Source organism: Strongylocentrotus purpuratus, unplaced genomic scaffold, assembly GCF_000002235.5.
Source record: "Strongylocentrotus purpuratus isolate Spur 01 unplaced genomic scaffold, Spur_5.0 spur5_scaffold_13, whole genome shotgun sequence".
In the NCBI taxonomy this organism is placed as follows: domain Eukaryota; kingdom Metazoa; phylum Echinodermata; class Echinoidea; order Camarodonta; family Strongylocentrotidae; genus Strongylocentrotus; species Strongylocentrotus purpuratus.
In genome coordinates this window covers 3,704,861-3,718,960 of record NW_022145598.1, presented here as the reverse complement: position 1 = coordinate 3,718,960, position 14,100 = coordinate 3,704,861, and the positions used below count along the sequence as shown (strand labels likewise).

The 14,100-nt window shown below is 38.0% G+C and overlaps 1 protein-coding gene across 1 annotated transcript in view; it reads right to left on the bottom strand.

Moving 5' to 3' along the window:
* Positions 1-3,692: 3,692 nt before the first annotated feature.
* The window catches only part of LOC581063 (melanotransferrin), a 39,198-nt gene continuing 28,790 nt past the window's right edge, over positions 3,693-14,100 (bottom strand). Inside the window, exons 8-13 of the mRNA XM_030982726.1 lie at positions 13,032-13,197; positions 12,337-12,501; positions 10,609-10,902; positions 9,958-10,123; positions 7,698-7,962; positions 3,693-6,924 (exon numbers count right to left, since the gene is read on the bottom strand). Coding sequence (XP_030838586.1) covers positions 6,640-6,924; positions 7,698-7,962; positions 9,958-10,123; positions 10,609-10,902; positions 12,337-12,501; positions 13,032-13,197 — 1,341 coding nt within the window. The 3' untranslated portion in view covers positions 3,693-6,639. The remainder of the gene's footprint in view (positions 6,925-7,697; positions 7,963-9,957; positions 10,124-10,608; positions 10,903-12,336; positions 12,502-13,031; positions 13,198-14,100) is intronic.

Genomic DNA, 14,100 nt, shown 5'->3' with positions numbered 1-14,100 from the left:
GGTGGGTTTGTTTTTATCCAACTGCTAAGAAAACATGCATATGCTTGTAAGTAAGCAACCGGGGGACAGACAGCGTTAAGTCCTCTCTGAAGGACTTGTTAATGAGGATTAATGCTTTACAAAGGGCACTAGCGCATCAACTTGGTTTTAAACCCAGAACCTCCTGTTTATAAGACAATGCTCTACCTCTGCCGTCACACCTCAAATACAACCAGTAATACATGTATTCTTTTTTAATACTAATATGGTGTTTTGTTATCATGTGCATGATTTTTGGTCTTTCTGAAAATGTTATATGATTATAGGGACATTGGTGAGATGCATAGTTGGGGCATCTAATATATAACCAGGAAAAACAAATGTCTAGTTGAATCCATTCTCCGGCCCTCCTTGGGTACATACTGTATATAAAGAAATATAAAATGGACATGTTGATATTTATGTGTAAGCACAGGGATTGCTGTTTTTTTTTTTTATAGGAAGGTATTTTTAAATATTCAAACATTCTCACAATTTACTTGAATAAAGGTTAAGTAATACATACAAAACTGCAATAGTGCAGTGCTCCTATTGTACGGCTCCGAAGTGTAATAAATAATTCTTCACATGTACTAGTATGTTACAGCTACTTCAGACAATATTTCTGTAACTGATTTGAGTGGAGGGTGGGAGCAAGTGCCTTGGTTTGAAATTTTCCATAGAAGAATGTACATGTAATTATATTTATATCTGTCAGTATATTTTATCAGTTATTTACTGAACAATAAATTATTCCTCAAAGATTTCTGTGTGTAGCCTTCTCATGGAGGTCTTACAATGTCTTCTCTCAATGTAGACTGTACATTGGTATTGAATGCTGTGAGATGTGTACCGTAGTAGAGCAGCGAGCACCCAGAATATGCCATCATTATCACTCTCTCTATTTTATATATATTCCTTTCTGTCTCTCTCTCTTTTTGTTTCTTTTCATTATTCTTTATATATCTTTCTTTCTTTCTACCTCTATTTCTCTCATTTAATGTCTCTTTCTATATATCTCTCTCCCTCTATGTACACATCGCTCCTTATACCCCCCTTTCTCTCTCATGTGTTATCCCTCATTCTCTGTCTCTTTCTATATATCTCCCTCCCTCTATATACACATCGCTCCTTATACCCTCTCTCTCTCATTTGTTATCCCTCATTCTCTGTCTCTTTCTATATATCTCTCCCTCTATATACACATCGCTCCTTATACCCTCTCTCTCTCATGTGTTATCCCTCATTCTCTGTCTCTTTCTATATATCTCCCTCCCTCTATATACACATCGCTCCTTATACCCTCTCTCTCTCATTTGTTATCCCTCATTCTCTGTCTCTTTCTATATTTCTCTCTCCCTCTATATACACATGCTCCTTATACCCCCTCTCTCTCATTCGTTATCCCTCATTCTCTGTCTCGTTCTATATATCTCTCTCCCTCTGTATACACATCGCTCCTTATACCTCCTCTTTCTCATTTGTTATCCCTCATTCTCTGTCTCGTTCTATATATTATAATATCTCTCTCCCTCTGTATACACATCGCTCCTTATACCTCCTCTTTCTCATTCGTTATCCCTCATTCTCTGTCTCTTTCTATATATCTCCCTCCCTCTATATACACATGCTCCTTATACCCCCTCTCTCATTCGTTGTCCCTCATTCTCTGTCTCGTTCTATATATCTCTCTCCCTCTATATTACACATGCTCCTTATACCCCCTCTCTCTCATTCGTTATCCCTCATTCTCTGTCTCTTTCTATATATACACATGCTCCTTATACCCCCTCTCTCATTCGTTATCCCTCATTCTCTGTCTCGTTCTATATATCTCCCTCCCTCTATATACACATGCTCCTTATACCCCCTCTCTCATTCGTTATCCCTCATTCTCTGTCTCTTTCTATATATCTCCCTCCCTCTATATACACATGCTCCTTATACCCCCTCTCTCTCATTTGTTATCCCTCATTCTCTGTCTCGTTCAATATATCTCCCTCCCTCTATATACACATGCTCCTTATACCTCCTCTTTCTCATTCGTTATCCCTCATTCTCTGTCTCGTTCTATATATCTCCCTCCCTCTATATACACATGCTCCTTATACCCCCTCTCTCTCATTCGTTATCCCTCATTCTCTGTCTCGTTCTATATATCTCCCTCCCTTTATATACACATGCTCCTTATACCTCCTCTTTCTCATTTGTTATCCCTCATTCTCTGTCTCTTTCTATATATCTCCCTCCCTCTATATACACATGCTCCTTATACCCCCTCTCTCTCATTCGTTATCCCTCATTCTCTGTCTCTTTCTATATATCTCCCTCCCTCTATATACACATGCTCCTTATACCCCCTCTCTCTCATTCGTTATCCCTCATTCTCTGTCTCTTTCTATATATCTCTCTCCCTCTATATACACATGCTCCTTATACCCCCTCTCTCTCATTCGTTATCCCTCATTCTCTGTCTCTTTCTATATATCTCTCTCCCTCTATATACACATGCTCCTTATACCCCCTCTCTCTCATTCGTTATCCCTCATTCTCTGTCTCTTTCTATATATCTCTCTCCCTCTATATACACATGCTCCTTATACCCCCTCTCTCTCATTTGTTATCCCTCATTCTCTGTCTCTTTCTATATATCTCTCTCCCTCTATATACACATGCTCCTTATACCTCCTCTCTCTCATTTGTTATCCCTCATTCTCTGTCTCTTTCTATATATCTCTCTCCCTCTATATACACATCGCTCCTTATACCCCCCTTTCTCTCTCATTCGTTATCCCTCATTCTCTGTCTCTTTCTATATATCTCTCTCCCTCTATATACACATGCTCCTTATACCCCCTCTCTCTCATTCGTTATCCCTCATTCTCTGTCTCTTTCTATATATCTCTCTCCCTCTATATACACATGCTCCTTATACCCCCTCTCTCTTATTTGTTATCCCTCATTCTCCGTCTCTTTCTATATATCTCTCTCCCTCTATATACACATGCTCCTTATACCTCCTCTCTCTCATTCGTTATCCCTCATTCTCTGTCTCGTTCTATATATCTCTCTCCCTCTATATACACATCGCTCCTTATACCCCCCTTTCTCTCTCATTCGTTATCCCTCATTCTCTGTCTCTTTCTATATATCTCTCTCCCTCTATATACACATGCTCCTTATACCCCCTCTCTCTCATTCGTTATCCCTCATTCTCTGTCTCTTTCTATATATCTCTCTCCCTCTATATACACATGCTCCTTATACCCCCTCTCTCTCATTTGTTATCCCTCATTCTCCGTCTCTTTCTATATATCTCTCTCCCTCTATATACACATGCCTCGGTATACCCCCTCTCTCATTCGTTATCCCTCATTCTCTGTCTCTTTCTATATATCTCTCTCCCTCTATATACACATGCCTCGGTATACCCCCTCTCTCATTCGTTATCCCTCATTCTCTGTCTCTTTCTATATATCTCTCTCCCTCTATATACACATGCCTCGGTATACCCCCTCTCTCTTTTATTTGTTATCCCTCATTCTCTCTTTCTTCATTCTTAGTTATCCCCCACATACTCCAGCTTATGTCCGTCTTATATATTTACCTTGTCAGGGGTGCTAGTGAGATATTTACAATTCATATGGTGCAACAAATCCACAAATGAGACTTTATTAAATTGCAGAACAGAGATTTATTGAGATCTTACTCACAACAAAAAACAGAAGCTAGAAAACACAGAAGTGGGGGAAAAATGAAAGAAATACTGATAAGCAGTACCTACGAATCACCATGATAAAACTAAATGTAAACAAAAGAGCAAATTTTCATATGAATTAGAGGAAAAAAGTAAAGAAAGTATCACTATGTACCATACAAACTTTATCACGCAATGCAGCATAGGTATTTGGGTTTCATTTGCAAAGAGTATTTTCTTCATGATTGTGTTCTACATCTCTCATTTTATCTCAGATTTATTTTCTGGGAGACATTAAAAAGGAGCCCATTTTTGTCCACAAGAAATATGATCACAGATTATATAACATGAATATTGTCCACCTTTTAAAACCCCTATTGCATGTTCTAACATCAAACTGTATTGATGGGACTACACGGGGAAATATGAAATACAGAAGTACAGCAATCACAGAAAATATATTTCTTTTCTTACAAAAGTCGTAGATGGTGAATGGCCTGCCACTGCATCCAACTATCAGCCTATGAAAATATAATTTTACTGTTTTTTTAACAAAATACCCTGGCTGGGTATCACCCTGAAAGATACAATTTATTTTCTCCTACAGCTAAGACTAAGGCATTTATTCCCCTGCTATCTATCTCCTGACATAGCATAAACAGCTCATTTTAATACATGCACATGCAACCCCTTCACATAAACATATCTTTGTGTTAATAAGGCACAATGTTGATTTACATGTATCTTTATTCCTTATCTACCATTCCATATTTTTTAAAGTACAATGTGTGATTTGTTTAAACATATTTGTGGCTTACACCCAGTAAAGATCACTTGATCGATCTGTAATTGACTAACAAGTCAGAAAAAATCTTGGATCCATAGAACAAAGTACATGTAATGGTTTCATGTACTGTAAGACCTGTGAAGCTAGAGGGTTATTTTTTCCTAACATTTGCAGCATAGTCAGTCTGAAGGCTATTGAAAGAACATGGATGATTTTGTGTATCCACATTACCATGTACAAAATGGCATACAGCACTAAACAAGTATGGTTTTTCTTTTTTCAATCACATTTTTTGTGGTACAGGAGTATTCAATGTATAAAGTTATAGTCACAAGGCTCTTCTTTTAAATGAACAAATGCAATGTTATATTCTTTTTCTAAGTATTAAACCGGAAACCCTGTAGTATTTCACGCTACAAGTGAATGGTCCTGCCACTGCAACTTGCTAAGCAAAATACATAAAATATTCAGTAAATGTTGTATAAAAAAAACATTAAAAATATTATATAAAAATATGGCAAAAATTGCCCTGTATGACGGTTTAGAGTGCAAGGAAGCGAGTATTTCTAATACTGCTTCTTCCAAGCACTTTTATTTGGTAAAAAAATACAGCATTTGACATCTTATGAATATTACAACAATGTTTATCAATTTACAAAAAAATACATGTAGTTTCAAGTCCAATGGCATAAATTTATTTCAGGAAAGTTTAGTTAGTGCTTTAATGGTGGAATATCATCCTGGGAGTTTCATACATTGAAAGTGTTATATTCTCCATTTTAAAACAAATGAAACGTAGGGAAATTGTATTGCAAACGATTAGCCTTCTCTTTTATCACCCAATTGACGATAACTGGTCGACATTTATGAGTTGGGAAGATTTTCTCATTTAACCCCATTGAAAATAAGCTGTACATAAGGATTGCAATTTTTCAATACACCTGTAGTCAAAAACCCTTGGCAATGCATCTGATTTTGCATGGTACTAAAAGGAAAATAAAATGCTGAATAATGAATGTCTCAAACTAAACTGACAAAGAAAACCTGGCTCATTTTCTAAAATCTCAATTCAAAGAACAGCGTTCATATACTGCATACATATAAGTCATTGGCGTACATCACTCATGCACTAATAAATCAATGCACTTTGATTAATGGGTCTCGTTATATGTACTGCACACATGATTAATCATTCTTCTTATATATATATTTCAGAGTACATACGTTTCACAACATCATAGGAAATTTTGACATACTTCATATGCAGTAGTTATGCATGTTACAATCATTCTTTATTAAATTGAAAAAAAAAACACAAGTGAGTAAATATATTTTCACATGCAGTCTTGATTAATATGATATACATACTATAAACACTTTCATCAGACCTTACATCATAGCAGGAAAGCGTCTCCTTTTTGATCCAGAATGTTAGGAACAACTGCCATGGGATACTTAAGACATTGTATGAATCTTTAGATAAGATATCACCTTTACAAGGAGAGACTCAAATACTTGTCTAATAATTCGGAAATGAATAATACTACATGAATAAGAAATCAAATGAAAATGAATCATAAATTCAACTACAATGCTACGCAATGAATACCACCAAATTAAAATGAGAGAAAAAAGATATAATTACTCGTTGAAAAGAGCTTAACAAGCTTAATTATATTCAAAGATTGGAAAAGATAGAAAGCAAAGAAACACACAAAAATACATGAAGAGACAAGGGACTATTGAACAGAAACTGTTCCAGAAGTCCATTATGTGAAATGAATGTTTCTTTGAACAAAACAGGAATGCTTTACAAAAGAAATTGTAAATATCCACAGAACATCCATATAGGGATCGTGGACATGCAGTTTCTGCTTGCGATTCATTTCACTGGAGGAGTCATATCGGGTCAGGTAAGGTCTGCTGAAAGTGACATAGACTCATGTCGACTATCATCCATTAAGCTAAGGCTTATATAGGGTGACACTTCTTATGTCGACGGCTAAATAAGGATTGTGAAACTACACGGCCAGGAGCAGGCTTTCATTATTAACTGGTATGTCTACATGAATAGACGCCCTCTGTGAGCATCTAGCATGCATTAAACTCCAGCCTACTCCCGACCTTCTATACCGGTTTACTTGCGAGACAACACCCCGAACCAGACCATCTGGATCAGGAACGCCATCATCACGAGGACCATGGATGTCTGGACAGTCCTGGTAGCTCCTCCTCCTGTCGTACTACAGGAGATGGCGTCCAGGTCCTGCACATACTCCGGGCTAAGCCACTTCTCAGTTGTATCCTGAGTGCCAACATCGACCAGCATCTCAGTCGAGTCTTTGAAGAGGAGGTCAGTGTCGCTGTAGGCCTGGGAGTCAAACATTTTGAAGACAGCGCCAGAGTCACTGCCGAATTGTTCCTAAAGAGAATGGCAAAGTACAATCATCAATAGCTAGCCTTAATCAGGGGTAATAGTGAGCACTAAAAAAAAAATAGGTTTTTTGTTTTCCCCTCAACCACGCCCCCCTTGAGTAAAAAAAAAGAAGAGAGGATTCGCGGGGAAAAAATGGCATCTAACAACTTTCCCCCCTTACGAGTAAGAAAATTGGGAAAAATATGGGAAAATTTGGAAAAAAAATAGGACAAAATAAGGAAGAATAGAGAAAATAAGGGGGAAGTCGGAAAAATCAGGAAAAAATCAGGAAAAAATAAAAAAAATGGGAACCCGATTTAAATCGGGTTTTTATCAGGCCTGCTTAATAGAGAAATGTAGAGGCATGAAGAGACACGTCCAGAATCCAAAATGCACAATAGTTATAGTTATGTCTGTTACTTAAACATTCTTTTATGACATACCTGAATGAAGATTGAGCTAACATAAATCCTCATTGAGATGGTATATACATACCAGCTCCATATCCTAACATTGTTGTTCTTCCTCTGTGTGATAAACTTCGATTTTGAACAGTTTTGCAGTTTGCGTTCTAGACACGTCTTTTCATACCACTTTATTTGCTAGGATACCTAAGCCAATATTCTAAGAAATGTTACTGTTGGTGAAGGAAAAATTTCCATTTTTGGGGGCAATAAAATTACTAACATATGTATAACATAAACAACGTTTCTACTAAAAGTCGAAAAGGTGCTGTTTAATTTTTTTTTTTTTAAATCTGATCACTCTGTTTTTCTCACCTGACCGTCAAGTAGGAGACGGGCTATCTCTTGTTTCTGAGCAGTTGTTTTGGTGCTGCTGGTCACTACTGCATGCGATGGAACCTTTGCCAGGTTACATGTCTCCCATGCTGTTATGGGCATGCGAGTGTTGTCCGCACACAGGAGTTCATAATCTGCACTATTCAGGTTCGTACTCCAGTCCTCTGCGCCGTTTCCATCCGTGTTGTCGGGAACGGTCGTGTGCTTCACGAACGCAACATCACCAGCCTGATCTGCCAGGCATCTGCAAAGTGTCAAGTTTCATTAAGGGAACGTTAATCAATGTTAAATGTGAGATGCACGTCCCTACGTGTTATCAGTGTCTGTGATATGGTGAAATATTGAAGCCCTAAAAAAATTGCGCTTCAAAACAATCAAGAAGTGCCTCAAAAAGGTAAAACATTTGAGTGACCAGTTTTACCATACTCGTTTTCCCCAATAGACTGTAGTGTTATGAAAACCGTTTGGCAAACGCAAAATTTGATTTCGATTTTCAGTCATAAATATCTTGATAATCAGACAAGCGATCGGCTTGTAAAAGTCATGGGGTTCCTGGCTGACATAGGTTTATAATTATCATTGCAGCATTACTTAAATCAAGGATTTTTTAAAAGGATCTAAGACAAAGTTACCCGATCCCTTTAAGATTAAAGATCAATGCCTATATTAATCCTATATTAAAACCTGTCTACACTAGTTTAGCCAGGAGGGATTGGACCTCCCTGAAAGGTAACTGACAGTTGGTTATCTCATCAAATCAGAAAAAGGGGATCATGGGGGATCGAAAGACACTGATTAGACATTGTTTGCTCAGGGCCCAAGTAGCTATAAGTAGTGCAGTGGCCTGACTGTGGGGCTTTAAACAGCTATGACACAGTGCAATTTATACTGCCTCCACACTGAACAGAAAATATCATCCAATAGCAAAGATGGGTGTGTTGAGAGGATTGAAAGAGGAAACACATGCTGCCTCAATGGCTCAAAGGGAGGAGGCCCATGGCTCAGTGATTGAGCAGTGGACTCGTAACAGAGAGGTCCCATGCAAGCTCGAAACCCAAGTCAAGCGCTTAGTGCCCTTTATAAAATGGATTCAAGAATGTAGCCAATGAGAAGCGTCAAAATGGATCACGTGTGCGTGCATTAATTTTAACAATAACCCATCTTGGTGATATCAGCCTTGCAAAAAGTGTGCAACAGAAAAGCATAACACACGGCTGCGTGCAAATCAATGGATGTTTACCATGCATTGCACAGTTTGTTTAAGAGGTCACTGCCAAAGGTCACTGCTCTCATGCGATCCTCTGTAGTTAGCTAGCTGTGTGTGCGCACAAATACGCGCCCCTGCTCACTGCATACAATTTTGTGCGATGACAATTACCGAGCAACGAGTGACCCTGTTGCAGGATGGCAGCCTCTAAGAAGCCAAACTTTCAGCTGCTTTCTGAAGAGATTTGATAGTAGACCCATTTTATAAAACAAATAATACACAGGTTTTTTGTTTGTGACGTTTTGGCGATGCAGCGGTATTCAGGTATTCACAATGGCACAAAATACACTCGGCTACGCCTCGAGAATTTTATTGCACCATAGTGAATACCCTCATGCGCTGCATCGACCACACGCACTCACACCTGTGTATTATTTGTATACTGGTAAGCATTGATTATCATTACCAAGCCCCTTGGAGAGGACTAAAAGCCATTGGTCCCTTGGCTGCTTACTTACAAGCATGTTTTCTTAGCAGTCAGGTAAAACAAACAAACAAATATGAGCTGTAGTGAACCACTATGAATGGCCTATATGGAACTCTCTTTACAGGGACTGCTGGTGTGACCATGGCCCCGTCTTACAAAGAGTTGATATCAATCGCAACTTATTTGTGATTGATATACATAAGAAATAGGAGACTACAAACTTGCGATTGAACGGAGGATTTGCGATTGATTTGGATCAATCGCAAATCTTTGTAAGACGGGGGCCTGCTATCAACAATTATCTGTTGAAACTGTCACAGATGGAAGCCATTCAGAAAGATATCAACAAAATTGACCTACATATGTAGGATAGTCAGGGCAAGAGGCTGAAGTACGGTGCAGTAAAGGACCGCAGAATTTTGGAGTGTTACTCTCATGTAAGGTGGCAAGTGCAATAATGCCTGGTGCTATACACTGATACCTGAAACAGCTTATGTTAGCAAAAGTAATTAAAAAAAAATAAATAAACATGAAATAGACATTACCTAAATGCACCAGCGTAGTCATAGTAGGGTTCGTTTGCATTCCTGACGCAGTTGTCATTCCCTGTTCCTATACACAGGGCGCACAAGCTGGATGGGTTGGTCCCGGTGGGATCATACTTGTCTGTCTTTGCTCCAGGAGCACAGCTCCCAGCAGAGAAAAACTCTCCTGTAATCATAATTAGAATAATAATAATAATAATAGATAAGAATTGTAAGGTGCTGAATCCACTAGAACAAGAATGATCGAGGGGCACTTAGGTGCAAAAGATGAAACAATGTTTACACATACAAATATCAACCCAGTAGGATACTACATATGAAAGAGAAAAGTAGAAGAAAAAGTACAAATAATCATAAGCCAAATCGAACAAAATACTTCTTTTGATTGTTTTTTTAATGAGATCCAAATAAGGCTTTCATCAACTTCTAAAAGACAAGATGGATTGAATACATGATCAACCATTTCAGATGGCTTTGTGGCTCGAGACAGAACAATCTGAACAACCGTCAATAACAGGATCGCAAAAAGTTAGCTATAACTCAAAGCACTAAGGCAAACAAAGTTCCTCATTTCATAAAATAAGTATGATAATTTTTCTCACAAAAAAAAAAAAAAATCACCAGTCATGGTTTGGTTTTGCTCAAACTTACCTACAGCCTTGGGTACCTCACAGCCACCATTAACGAAGATTTGTTCATTCTTGATCAAGTGACCTACAGGCACATTCCATCCTGATGTCTTGCCTATACCTGTGTGGCAGGACTTACGACCAGCAAGGTCATCCATGCCAAACTGAGTTCCTTTGCGAGCGATAGCCACAGCCCAGTAGCTTGCGTCGGGATTGTCGCCACCGACATCATAGCTCTCCCCGACGATGGGTGCGATCCTGTCACCACCTGCGTAGAGATCACCTCCGTCCAGGGTTACGACGTCAGCATCACCGGCTGTTCAAGTAACAATAAATTGCAGAAGTATCCATGATGTTACAGTTGTCTTCAAAGTGACATTTAGTATCCATAAGTATCTTGCAGTATATCAAGAAAATTGAAAGTCAATGATTCATTTAATCTTTTCCACAACAAATAGATGGACCAAAACAATACAAGACTTTAATTTGAATTTGTTCCATAAAAGCATTGGACTCCCCCTCCTCCTCATTCTACTCTTCTATTACGTCCTTCTTTCAGTGAAGTCTGTTACACCCGAGTTCCCCTTCTCATTCTTATATTCCATGAACACATGTTGTGTCCGTAACCTTTGTAACTTTTGATGAAATGTCATTATTTCATTATCTTTATTCAATAATTCTTTCAATGTGGTTCTGTATATTAGCTTCACTATATTATAGTTTGTCCATCCATTACAATGCATAAGGACAGGAATTTCTTAGGGGCTACATAAAAGTTGATCACCTGCTGCTCTTCAAATTGGCAACAATAATAATAATTTTTTTGAATGCTTCACTGTTGAAAACAATATTCAATGGTAGATATTTTGTCAAAAGTTGAAAAGGTGGCCGATATTGATTTTCAAACAATCTGTTGCCAATATAATAATTTTAAAGCTTTTCCTTTGAAAAATTCAAAATTCAAAGAGCAATATGGTCATGCAAGACAAATGGACAGTATGTGCAGACATTTCTGCCATTTTAACTAGCGCATCTTGAATACTATTTAGGGCTCTGAATCAGAAGTTATTGAGCCAAACCATACAATGTTGAATGTAATTATAGGGATATAAAAGAAGTACCATATTTGCCGGCGATAAGACCGCACCGCCGCATAGGCCGCACCCCAACTTTGACATTTCAAAGAGGGAAAAAAAAAAAAAAAAAAAAAAAAACAGAACAAACAAACAAACAGACAAAACAAAATAATCGTAATTTTCTCTTAAAACACTATTTTTTTTTTTACAAACTGTTACAATGTACGGTGTAGTGCGAAATTGCATGAAATGGAAAAACAAAATGGCGACTTCAGATGGATGCTTCGCGGCAGGTCTGTTAAACGGTCCCTTCCTTTACTTTTGCAATGCATTAGCACGAACTTGGATCAAGATATAGCGGCAAATGTTGTTTTAGGAAGTTATTTTCGTCTTCATGTCAACATTGCAAGATAAAATTGTCGGTAAGATGTTTGAAAATGTCCTGTACCATAGAGGTATAGTTTTTTTACCGTTTCTAGTCCCATATGTGCAAATTCGTGCTGGTTTTGACTTAGGTTTTTTTTTTTTTTTACTCTTTTGTTTTTAAGGCCGCACCCTGACTATTTGAAATTTTCTCTTTCAAAAATACTGCGGCCTTTACGCCGGCAAATACGGTAAGTTAAATGCATGAAGAGACTGAAAGTGAACCAGTTGATTGAAATGAAATAACATACAAACGATCCTATCCACACAGAGTCCTTTGCTTGTCTCTTCATAGCATGAGATCTGAGGGGTTAAGTTAGCTCCTTTGAATGCAGCACTCATGTCACGACACTTCTTATTCTCAATTGATGATGTTGTGCACCATCTAAGAGAGTTTGCTGGACACATCTTTAATCCTTGAGAGAGAAAGAGAAATAGAGAGAGATCGAGAGAGAAAGAGAAAGGGGAGGAGAGAGAGAGAGAGAGAGATATAGAGAGAGCAGAGAGAGAGAGAGAAAGAGCAGAGATGGACAGATACAGACAGGGAGGAAGAGAGAGCGTGAGATAACATAGAGAAAGAAAGAAAAATAGAGCAGAGATAGACAGAGAGAGCGGAAAAGACAAAAACAAGATGTAAGAGTAATATTGAATTATCATAAACCCTCATGATGGCTTTCTGAGTACTATTGCCTATAGATGCGAACCTATAGAAATATAAAGTAATATAAAGTGCGTTCATAAAAATATATTGTTTTTTTTAACCCAAATCTTGCAGTCACTAGTTTTATATCTGATAAGTGCCCATCTTGCATGTATTTCAACACTGTATGTAGGCAAGCCTCAATCCCGATTAACCAGGATCCTGACTATTTTGTAAAGCTCTTGGAGATAACATTAGACGTACGAAGCAACATTCAGAACATTATGAAAAGTTTATGTAACCTACCATCAATAGTGTTGGCGTAGTCTCCTAGGTATGTCCTGTAGGTCAAACCAGATTCAAGGTTGGCTAGATTCTGTGTGCTGTCTTTGAAGAGCAAATCATTTCCACCATAGGCGACAGAATCAAACATCAGGAATCCATTCTGATTGTTGTCATCTCCAAACAAAGCCTACAAGTGATTTACAGAAGAATAAGTTATCATAAGGCCAAATAACAAAAATAATGTGTTTCTCGTCCTGACTTTTCAAAAAAAGAAGGAGGCAGGGCATTACTGTTTACTATTTTGCCATTTTTTCAAAGATGGCTGCCATGCTTATTGTAGCTGGCCAAGCCTAGTTGTTCACAGATATTGTGCTATGTGAGTATACTGATACAAAGTATGAACAAAACAAAAAATGATTTGTATCACTTAAAAGCTATTAAAACATAATGTAAATCACATCCTTTTTTTCTCTTTTCCCCCTGAATAGCAAAAAAAAGGAGGTGGGGCCAAAAAGGAGGTGGGCGGGGATGAGAAGTATTTCATTCTTGTTATTTGGCCTAATTTTATTTATTTATTACAAGATAAATATGATTAATACAATTTATAATCGTCATCATTTATTAAAGTCTGCATTTTCCCTCTTACACTTCTTCTCGTCTGGAGCTTCCTCCTCATTTAGACCAACCTTACTACTTTCTATACCATCATTCTCCAATATAATAATTTATACAGTAAGCTTGCAGGTGCAACATTTGAGAGAGAGAGGAAGGATTGAGGAGTCCTGAAAAGGACTCTCTGTCATCTTTCTTGAGGGTTTGTAGTCCTGAAAAGGACTGTTGGTATAGTCTTGAAATAGACTGTTGGTTATCTTTCTTAGCTTATAGTTCTAAGGAGAGGATGAGTGGCGGGAGTGGCTCGACGTTACCAACGCTATTAGAAGACTATGCCAACAGTCCTTTTCAGGACTACACACCCTCAAGAAAGATTACAGAGAGTCCTTTTCAGGACTCCTCATTCCTCCCTCTCTCACATGGTGCACCCGCAAGCTTACTGTATATCTACATCACCATGCAAGACGATACTTACAAT